The sequence below is a fragment of the Sarcophilus harrisii genome, chromosome 2, assembly GCF_902635505.1.
Source record: "Sarcophilus harrisii chromosome 2, mSarHar1.11, whole genome shotgun sequence".
Taxonomy (NCBI): domain Eukaryota; kingdom Metazoa; phylum Chordata; class Mammalia; order Dasyuromorphia; family Dasyuridae; genus Sarcophilus; species Sarcophilus harrisii.
The window spans coordinates 137,097,724-137,108,177 of NC_045427.1; the positions used below are offsets into that span (position 1 = coordinate 137,097,724).

At 33.7% G+C, this 10,454-nt stretch overlaps 1 protein-coding gene across 1 annotated transcript in view; it reads right to left on the minus strand.

Moving 5' to 3' along the window:
• Positions 1 to 9,961, minus strand: part of C2H8orf74 (chromosome 2 C8orf74 homolog) — a 56,902-nt gene extending 46,941 nt beyond the window's left edge. The window contains exon 1 of the mRNA XM_003758083.4: positions 9,858 to 9,961. Coding sequence (XP_003758131.1) covers positions 9,858 to 9,905 — 48 coding nt within the window. The 5' untranslated portion in view covers positions 9,906 to 9,961. The remainder of the gene's footprint in view (positions 1 to 9,857) is intronic.
• Positions 9,962 to 10,454: the final 493 nt, after the last annotated feature.

The window sequence follows — 10,454 nt, forward strand, 5'->3', positions numbered from 1 at the left end:
ATTCCACCAACAATGTATCAGTGTCCCAGTTTTCCCACATCCCCTCCAACATTCAGCATTATCTTTTCCTGTCATCCTAGCCAATCTGAGAGGTGTGTAGTGGTATCTCAGAATTGTCTTAATTTGCATTTCTCTGATTAATAACGACTTGGAGCATCTATTCATATGGCTAGAAATAGTTTCAATTTCTTCATCTGAGAATTGTCTGTTCATATCCTTTGACCATTTATCAATTGGAGAATGGCTTAATTTCTTATAAATTAGAGTCAATTCTCTATTTATTTTGGAAATGAGGCCTTTATCAGAACCTTTGACTGTAAAAATGCTTTCCCAGTTTATTGATTTCCATCTAATCTTGTATGCATCAGTTTTGTTTGTACAAAAACTTTTCAATTTGATATAATCAAAATTTTCTATTTTGTGATCAATAATGATCTCTAGTTCTTTGATCATAAATTCCTACCTCCTCCACAGCTCTGAGAGATAAACTATCCTATGTTCTTCTAATTTGTTTGTAATATCATTCTTTACATCTAGATCATGAACCCATTTTGACCTTATTTTGATATATGGTGTTACATGTGGGTCAATGCCTAATTTCTGCCATACTAATTTCCAATTTTCCCAGCAGCTTTTGTCAAACAGTGAATTCTTATCCCAAAATCTGGGGTTTGTGGGTTTTTCAAACACTAGATTATTAAAGTTATTGACTATTTTTTCCTGTGAACTTAACCTATTCCACTGATCAACTAGTCTATTTCTTAGCCAATACCAAATGGTTTTGGTTACCACTGCTTTATAATATAGTTTTAGATCTGGTACAGCTAGGCCACCTTCATTTGAATTTTTTTTCATTAGTTCCCTTGAAAATCTTGATCTTTTGTTCTTCCAGATGAATTTTATTATTTTTTCTAGGTCATTAAAATAGTTTTTTTGGAGTCTGATTGGTATAGCACTAAATAAATAGATTAGTTTAGGTAAGTATTGTCATCTTTATTATATTTGCTCGACCTATCCAAGAGCTCTTGATATTTTTCCAATTGTTTAAATCTACCTTTGTTTGTGTGGAAAGTGTTTTACAGATTTGCTCATATAGTTCCTGACTTTCCCTTGGCAGATAGAGTCCCAAATATTTTATACTATTGACAGTTACTTTAAATGGAATTTCTCTTTGTATCTCTAACTGTTGAATTTTGTTAGTGATATATAAGAATGCTGATGATTTATGTGGGTTTGTTTTGTATCCTGTAACTTTGCTAAAGTTGTGGATTATTTCTAATAGCTTTTTAGTAGAATCTCTGGGGTTCACTAAGTATACTATCATGTCATCTGCAAAGAGCGATAATTTGGTTTCCTCATTACCTACTCTAATTCCTTTAATTTCTTCTTCAACTCTTATTAACGAAGCTAGCATTTCTAGTACAATATTGAATAGTAATGGTTATAGTGGGCAACTTTGTTTCACTCCTAATCTTACTGGGAATGGTTCCAATTTATCCCCATTAATAATGTAATGCTTACTAATGGTTTTAAATAGATGCCACTATTTTAAGGAAAAGTCCATTTATTCCTATATTCTCGTGTTTTTAATAGGAATGGATGTTGGATTTTATCATATACTTTTTTTGCATCTAATGAGATGATCATATGGTTTTTGTTAATTTGGTTATTGATATAGTCAATTATGCTAATAGTTTTCCTAATACTGAACCAGCTCTGCATTCCTGGTATAAATCCTACTTGGTCATGGTGTATTATCCTAGCGATGATTCTCTGTAGTCTTTTTGCTAATATTTTGAGATTTTAGCATCAATATTCATTAGGGAGATTGGTCTATAATTTTCTTTCTCTGTTTTCAACCTAACTGGTTTAGGTATCAGTACCATGTCTGTGTCATAAAAGGAATTTGGTAGGAGTCCTTCATTGCCTATTTTTTCAAATAGTATATATAACCTTGGAGTTAATTGTTCTTTAAATGTTTGGTAGAATTCACATGTAAATCCATCTGGTCCTGGGGATTTTTTCTTAGGCAGTTGATTAGTAGCTTGTTCTATTTCTTTTTCTGAAATGGGACTATTTAAGCAATTTACTTCCTCTGTTGATCTGGGAAGCCTATATTTTTGAAGGTAGTTATCTATTTCCCTTAGGTTATCAAATTTATTGGCATAAAATTGGTCAAAGTAACTCCTAATTATTGCTTTAATTTCCTTTTCATTGGTGGAAAGTTCTCCCTTTTCATTTTTAAGACTAACAATTTGATTTTCCTCTTTCCTTTTTCTAATCAGATTTACCAAAGTTGTTTTTTTCTTAAAACCAACTCTTAGTTTTATTTATTAATTTAATAGTTTTTTTTTTACTTTCAATTTTATCAATTTCTCCTTTTAATTTTAGGATTTCAAGTTTAGCATTTCATGGGGGTTTTTTAATTTGTTCTTTTCTAGCTTTTTAAGTTGCAACCCCAATTCGTTGATCTTCTCTTTCTCTATTTTATTCAAGTAAGCCTCTAAAAATATAAAATTTCCCCTTATTAACACTTTGGCTGCACCCTAAAAATTTTGGTATGTTGTCTCATTATTGTCATTCTCTTGGGTGAAATTATTAATTGTGTCTATCATTTGCTGTTTTACCCATTCATTCTTTAGGATGAGATTATTTAGTTTCCAATTACTTTTTGGTCTACTTACCCCTAACTTTTTCTTGAATGTAGTTTTTATTGCATCATTATCTGAAAAGAATGCATTTACTATTTCTGCCTTTCTGCATTTAATTTTCTTTATGTCCTAATATATTGTCAATTTTTGTATAGGTTCTATGAATTGCTGAGAAGAAAGTGTACTCCTTTCTATCTCCATTCAGTTTTCTCCAAAGATCTATCATACCTAACTTTTCTAATATTGTATTTATCTATTTAACTTCTTTCTTATTTGTTTTGTGGTTTGATTTATCTAATTATGAAAGTGCAAGGTTGAGATCTCCCACTATTACAGTTTTGCTGTCTATGTCTTCTTGCAACTCTCTTAACTTCTCCTTTAGGAGAAGCCTTGGTGCATATATTTTTGGTATTGATATTGCTTCATTATGTATGCTACCCTTTAGCAAAATATAGTTAACTTCCTTAACTCTTTTAATTAAATCATTTTTTGCTTTTGTTTGATCTGAGATAAGGATGTCTATCCCTGCTTTTTTGACTTCACCTGAAGCATAATAGATTTTGCTCCAGCCTTTACTCTGTATCACTGTGCTTTAAATGTGTTTCCTGTAAACAACATATTGTAGAATTCTGGCTTTTGATCCAGTTTGCTATCTGCCTCCACTTTATGGGAGAGTTCATCGCATTCGCATTTATGGTTAAAACTACTAATTCTGTATTTCCTGCCATCTTATCCCCAGATTATGCTTTTCTTTTTCTTTCCTCCTTTACCCTCCTCCCCAGTATTAAACTTATAAGCACCACTTACTTCACACAGCTCTCCCTCTTTAGAATCCCCTCTCACTCCCTTTGAGTCCCTTCCCCTTTCTTATACCTTTCCCTTATTACTCTTTTCCTTTTCCCTTTTCCTCTCCCACTTTTTAATGAGGTGAGAGAAGTTTCTCTGAAAACCAAATATGTCTAGTATTTTCTCTTTGAGCCAAATCTAATGAGAGTAAGATTCGTACAATGTTCCTCCCCCCCCCCAATTCCCTCAGATATGATAGATTTTCTTTGCCTCATCGTGGGATGTAGTTTCCCTTTTTTTATCTTCTGTTTTCCCTTTTTCTGAAACTATCCCCTTTCTACTCCTATTTCCCTTTTTTTGTGTTATAACAGTAAAATCAAATTATACACATGGTCTTTATGTATTCCCATAACAGAAATAAAGTTCTCAAGAGTTCTTTTTATCTTTTATGCTTCTCTTGAGTCCTATATTTGGAATCAAATTTTTTGTTTAGCTCTTGTTTTTTCATTAGGAATAAATGGGATTCACCTGTTTCATTGAATGTCCATCTTCTTCCCTAGAAGAAAATGCTCTGCTTAGCTGGGTAGTTTGTCCTTGGCTGCATTCCAAGTTCTTTTGCATTTTGGAATATCAGATTCCAGGCCCTTTTATCCTTTAATGTGGAAGCAGCTAGATCCTGAGTGATCCTTATTGTGGCTCCTCGGTATTTGAATTTTTTTTCTGGCTGCTTTTAATATTTTTCCTTAGTCTGATAGTTCTGAAATTTAGGCACAATATTCCTCGAAGTTTTTATTTTGGGGTCTCTTTCAGAAGGTGCTCAATGAATTCTTTCTATGCCTATTTTACCTTTTGATTCTATTACATCTGAGCAGTTCTCTTTGATGATTTCTTGTAAAATAGTGTCTAAGCTCTTTTTTCATCATAATTTTCAGGAAGTCTACTAATCCTCAGATTATCTCTCCTAGATCTATTTTCCAGCTCTGCTGTTTTTCCAAGTAGATATTTAACATTTTTTCTATTTTTTCATTTTTTTTTTGGTTTTGCTTGACTGATTCTTGATGTCTCAATGAATCATTCATTTTTATTTGTTCAGTTCTGATTTGTAATGAGTTATTTTCTTCATTAGCTTTTTTACTTCTTTTTGTATATGTCCAATTGAGTTTTTAAGTGAATTGTTTTGCTCTATGGAATTTTTTTCTATTTCACTACTTTTTTTAAAAACTGAGTTATTTTCTCTTTCTAATTCACATATCCTACTTTCCTGGGAGTTATTTATCTTTTCCAATTCCCAAATTCTGTTTTTGTGGGAATTCTTTGCCTTTTCCAATTTACATTTCAGGAAGTTGTTTTCTTTTCCCACTTTATCAAATTTTTCTTTTAATGAATTATATGCCTTTTCTGTACTCTGTTGCAGAGTTTCTCTTTCCTTTCCCCATTTTTCTTCTAGCTCTCTTTTAAGATTTTTTATAATTTTTTTCTAGGAGAGCCTTGTGTAAAGGGGACCAGGCTATATCCCCCTTTGGGGTTTTCCCTGGAGACTGTCTGCTATTAGTCGCCTTGGAGTTGGAAACCTGCTTTCTTTCTGTATGGAAGCTATCAATAGTTAGAGTTCATTTGGCTTTTTTACTCATTTTTTAAAAAAAATCCTTAGGGTCTGCCTTCAGAGCAAGGAGGTTACCAGCTTCCTCTACAGAATAGGGAAAGATGGACAGTAGCTGTCCTGCAAATGGGCTGCAAAGAGCAGCCAAGCTGCCAAAGTGCCCTGTTAAGAGTCCTGCAGTGGAAATGTCACTACCTTGGGCAGACCATCTCCCTCCTCCTGCTGCAGCTGCACAACTATGCTGTGGTCCATGCTGAGTCACTCCTTGTGCTGGATGGGTGTGGCTAGGTCCTGTTAAGTTCTGGTATTTTTTGGCTGCATTTGGTAACTCTACCTTTGATGTTTGTCTCCGCTGATCTACTGCTGATCTACTGCTTTCCAACCAAAGCAGAGCAGCAAACCTGTGATACAGTCCTCCCTGCAAATTCTCTACCTGCAGAGACCACTCCCGCCCCCAGTTCACTCAGTGTGCTAGCCTCCGTGTTCTGCCTCCCTACCTGCACTGGTCTCCCTCCAATCAGGACAAACCTTTTCTGGCAGTCTTCCAGATTATCTTCAGCTGGTAATTTGTTGTACTCCCCGTATTTGTGGATTTTACCAGTCAAGCACTATTTCAGAGGCTGAATTTGGTAATTAGTAGTGAGGGTAAAAGGGGAGCTTAGAATGAAGCGTGCATTCTCTCCACCATCTTGGCTCTGCCCCTCTACCAAACATTTTAAGAATAATAAATTCTGATGCTTTATAAACTATTTAGGAAAATAGATGAAGAAGAAGTCCTACCAAATTCCTTTTAGGACACAATATGTTGTGGGTATGTAATGCAAAAAAAAAAAAGCCAAAACAAAGAAAGAAATCTATAGACTAATTTCCCTAATGAATATTGATGCAAAATTTAAAAGTATAACACTAGTGAGGAGATTACAATAATATATCACAGGGATCATATATCATAGGTCAGGTGAGATTTATAACTGTACTGGAGGACTGGTTCAATATTAGAAAAACTATCAGCATAATTGATCTTTTCAATAACAAAAACAAACAGGAATCATATGATTATCTCAACAAATGCAGAAAAAGCTTTGGCAAAATATAGCACCCATTCCTATTAAAAATACTAGAGAATGTAGGAATAAATGGAGTTTTCCTTAAAATGATAAGGAGCATACTGGGCTTATAGCCCAAAGAGATCTTAAGGAAGGGAAAGGGACCTGTATGGGCAAGAATGTTTGTGGCATCTCTTTTTGTAGTGGCCAGAAACTGGAAACTGAATGGATGCCCATCAATTGAAGAATGGCTGAATAAATTGTGGTATATGAATGTTATGGAATATTATTGTTCTGTAAGAAATGACCAGCAGGATGATTTCAGAAAGGCTTGGAGAGACTTACATGAATGGATGCTGAGTGAAATGAGCAGGATTAGGAGATCATTATACACTTCAGCAACAATGATTGACATGATGATCAATTCTGATGGAGTGGCCCTCTTCAACAATGAGATGAACCAAATCAGTTCCAATAGAGCAGGAATGAATTGAACCAGCTATACCCAGTGAAAGAATGCTGGAAAATGAGTGTGAACCACTACATAGAATGCCCAATCCCTCTATTTTTGTCCGTCTGCATTTTTGATTTCCTTCACAGGTTAATTGTACACTATTTCAAAGTCTGATTCTTTTTGTGCAGCAAAATAACTGTTTGGACATGTATATATATAATGTATTTAACATATACTTTAACATATTTAACATGTATTGGTCTACCTGCCATCTTGGGGAGGAGGTAGGGGGAAGGAAGGGAAAAATTGGAACAAAAGATTTTGCAATTGTCAATGCTGAAAGATTATCCATGCATATATCTTGTAAATAAAAAGCTATAATAAAAAAATGATAAGGAGCAACTATCTAAAACCATCAGCAAGCTTTATCTGTAATGGGGACAAATTAGAAGCCTTCTCAATAAGATCAGGAGTGAAACAGGGATTCCCATTATCACCATCATTATTCAGTATTGAATTGGAATGTTAGCTACAACAATAAGAAAAGAAATTGAAGGGATAAAAACTGGTGATGAGAAAAAAATTAGCACTTTTTGCGGATGACATTATAGTATACTTAAAGTATCAATTAAAAACAATTAAAATAATTAACAACTTCATCAAATTGCAAGATATAAAATAAATCTACATAAATCATCAGGCATTCTATATATTGCCAACAAAGTCCAGTAGGAATATATAGAAAAAGAAATTGCTCTTAAAATAATTGTAGACATTATATAATACTTGGGAATCTACCTGCTAAAACAAACCCAGGAACTGTATACACACAACTAAAAATCACTTCATACACAAATAAAATCAGAACTAAACAAATGGAAAAAATATTCATGGGTAGGCCAAGTTAATATAATAAAAATAACAATCCTATCTAAATTAATTTGTTTATTTAGTGCTATATCAAACTACCAAAAATTATTATATAGAGCTAGAAAAAATAACATTTATTTGGAAGACCAAAAGATTAAGAAAATTGAGGGAATTGATGAAAACTAATGAAAAGAAAGATGATTTAGCTATGCCAGATCTCAAACTGTATTATGAAGCAATAATCAGCAAAATTATCTGGTCCTAGTTAAGAAATAGAGTGGTGGGCTCAGTAAAATAGATTAGGTATGCAAGACTCAGAAGTAGTACATGGTCATAGTAATGTAGTGTTTGACAATCCCAAAGATACCAGCTTTTGGAACAGGAACTATTTGACAAAAACTTCTGGGAATACTGGAAAACAGTATGGTAGAAACTAGGTATAGACCAACATTTCACATTGTAAACCAAGATAAGATCAAAATGGGTATGTGATTTAAACAGAAAAACGTAAGAGAGGAAGAAATTAGTTAGATCTATGGAGAAGGGAAGAATTTATTTATTACTGTGTGTGTGTGTGTGTGTGTGTGTGTGTGTGCACGTGTGTAAGAGAGAGAGAGAGAGAAAGAGAGAATGAGAGAGCATACTATGAGATGTAAAATGGACAATTTTGATTATATTAAATTAAAAAGAGTTTGCAAAAACAAAAACCAATGCAATTAAGATTAGAAAAAAGCAGAAAGCTGAGAAATACTTTTTTATATCACGTGTCTCTGATAAAGGCCTCTTTTCTCAAATATATAGGGAATTGATTCAAATTCATAAGAATGCAAGTCATTCCCCAAGTCAAGGGATATGAATAGGCAATTTTCCAGAAGAAGAAAACAAAACTAATTGTAGTCTTATGAAAATATGCACTAGATCACTGTTGATTAGAGTAATACACATTAAAATAACTCCAAAGTACCACCTCTCACCCATCAGATTGATTAATATGACAGAGAAGGAAAATGATGTGTTGGAAGGAAAATGGAAAAACTGGGACACTAATGCTCTGTTGGTCAAATTGTACACTGATCCAATCATTCTGGAGAACAATTTGGAACTATGCCTAAAGGGCTATAAAACTGTGCATAACCTATGATCCAGCAATACCACTACTAGGTCTATATCTCAAAGAGATTTTTAAAAAGGGGAAGATCTATAACTCTCTTTGTGGTGGCAAAAAATTGGAAACTGAAGGTATTCCTATCACTTGGAAAATAGCTGGAATGGAAAATATATGATTATAATGGAATATTACTGTGTTATAAGAAATGATGAGCTGATAGATTTCAGAAAAACCTGGAAAGACTTATATGAAGTGATGCAAAATGAATTGAGCAGAACCAGAAGAACACTATACACAGTAACAACAATACTACATGATGAGCAACTGTGAATGACTTAGCTATCAACAATACAGTAATCAAAACATTCCAAAAGGTTCATGATGAAAACTGTAATTCACCAATTTAGAAAAAGAACAGAGTCTGAAGGCAGAATAAAGCATCCTATTTTTCATTTTCTGTAGTTTTTCTTAATTTTTTTCATTTTGGTCTAGATCTTCTTTTCACAATGTGATTAATATGGCAATATGATTTTTATGATTAAATATGTATATCAAATTACTTTCTGTCTCAAGAAGAAGGGGGAGATGAAAGAAAATATTTGGAACTCAATTTTTTTTAAATGAATGTTAAAATTGTCTTACATATAACTGCGGGAAAATAACATATATATATATAACATTTTAAATCATGCTTATGTCACCTCAAAGAGTCAAGGGCAATGTCCCTTTCATCTCTTATTCCCACATTCAAGAGATTTTGTTTTCAAAAGTGATCATTTTAAACAACCTCTTAAACAAAAGCCTACAAACCCCTTTTGCATAGTAGAATATGTAACAATATTTGGGGGCAAGAAGAAGAAATAGATTTGCATATATCCTCCAGATCCAGGGCACTCTGTTTTTTTGCAGGTATATCATCCTATATTTTCCCGGACCTAGTTGCTTTCCTGATTTACATTTTGCTCTCGAGTTTAGTACAGTGGTTATCAAACTATAAACTACAAGGCTCAAGATGACTTTTATGAAAGATATACCCCAGAGAATGTGGGTTAGGTGGCACCTTTAATGTGTGTCTGCTATTTCAACAAAAACCACTACAACCACCTTCAGAGTTTGAAAAAGTCACTGACTTAGTACTTGGACAGTACTCACAGAGTTAAAATAAATATCAATATTTATAAACAGGATCCTAGGAAGTATGGATTATCCAAGGTTCCACATTTAAAATGTCTGAATGATATGGATTGTTTCTAAAACTTCATACCCATACTTTAAAACCAATCAGATCTACATATATAGATCTTTTTCGGTTTTGGTTTATTTAAAAAAATTATATCTTCACCTCAAGTTGGAAGATGTCTTTCACTTCTTCAGCTGTAAAATCCGCCATGATCCCAGAATCTGGTTGCCAAGAAACCCTACCAGAAATAATATAAAAGTTCCTGGAATCCTTCTAGGGCATGGGCCAGCTTTATTGTGTCACTTAACATGGCTGTATGATGATGTCCATGTCAGAATGTGGGGCCTTTGTGCTAAGCTTCTCTTCTTATACTTCAGAGATCATGAACGAGTGGGACTGGGAGAAAGAGAAGCTTAGGACTTGTACAGATCTCCCTCTACTCATTGATACCTCTTCATTCTTGGCCTTCTTTGCTATGCTCTTTCTTTAATTCTCTTCATTCTTAATTTCTTTGAAATATTTGATATAGTTGGTCACTCTTTCCTCCTGAATAGTATCTCCTTTCTAAGTTTTTCTTGGTTCTTCTCTTACCTGTATGATCATACCTTCTTAGTTCACTTTGTTGGATTTTCATGCATGTTACTCCCACTAAATGTGAATGTTCCTTAAATTCCTCTTCTGGGTCCTTTTATCTCTATATAACCTTATTTGGTAACTCCATCAGCTCCCACTGGTTCAATTATCTCTATGCAAATGACT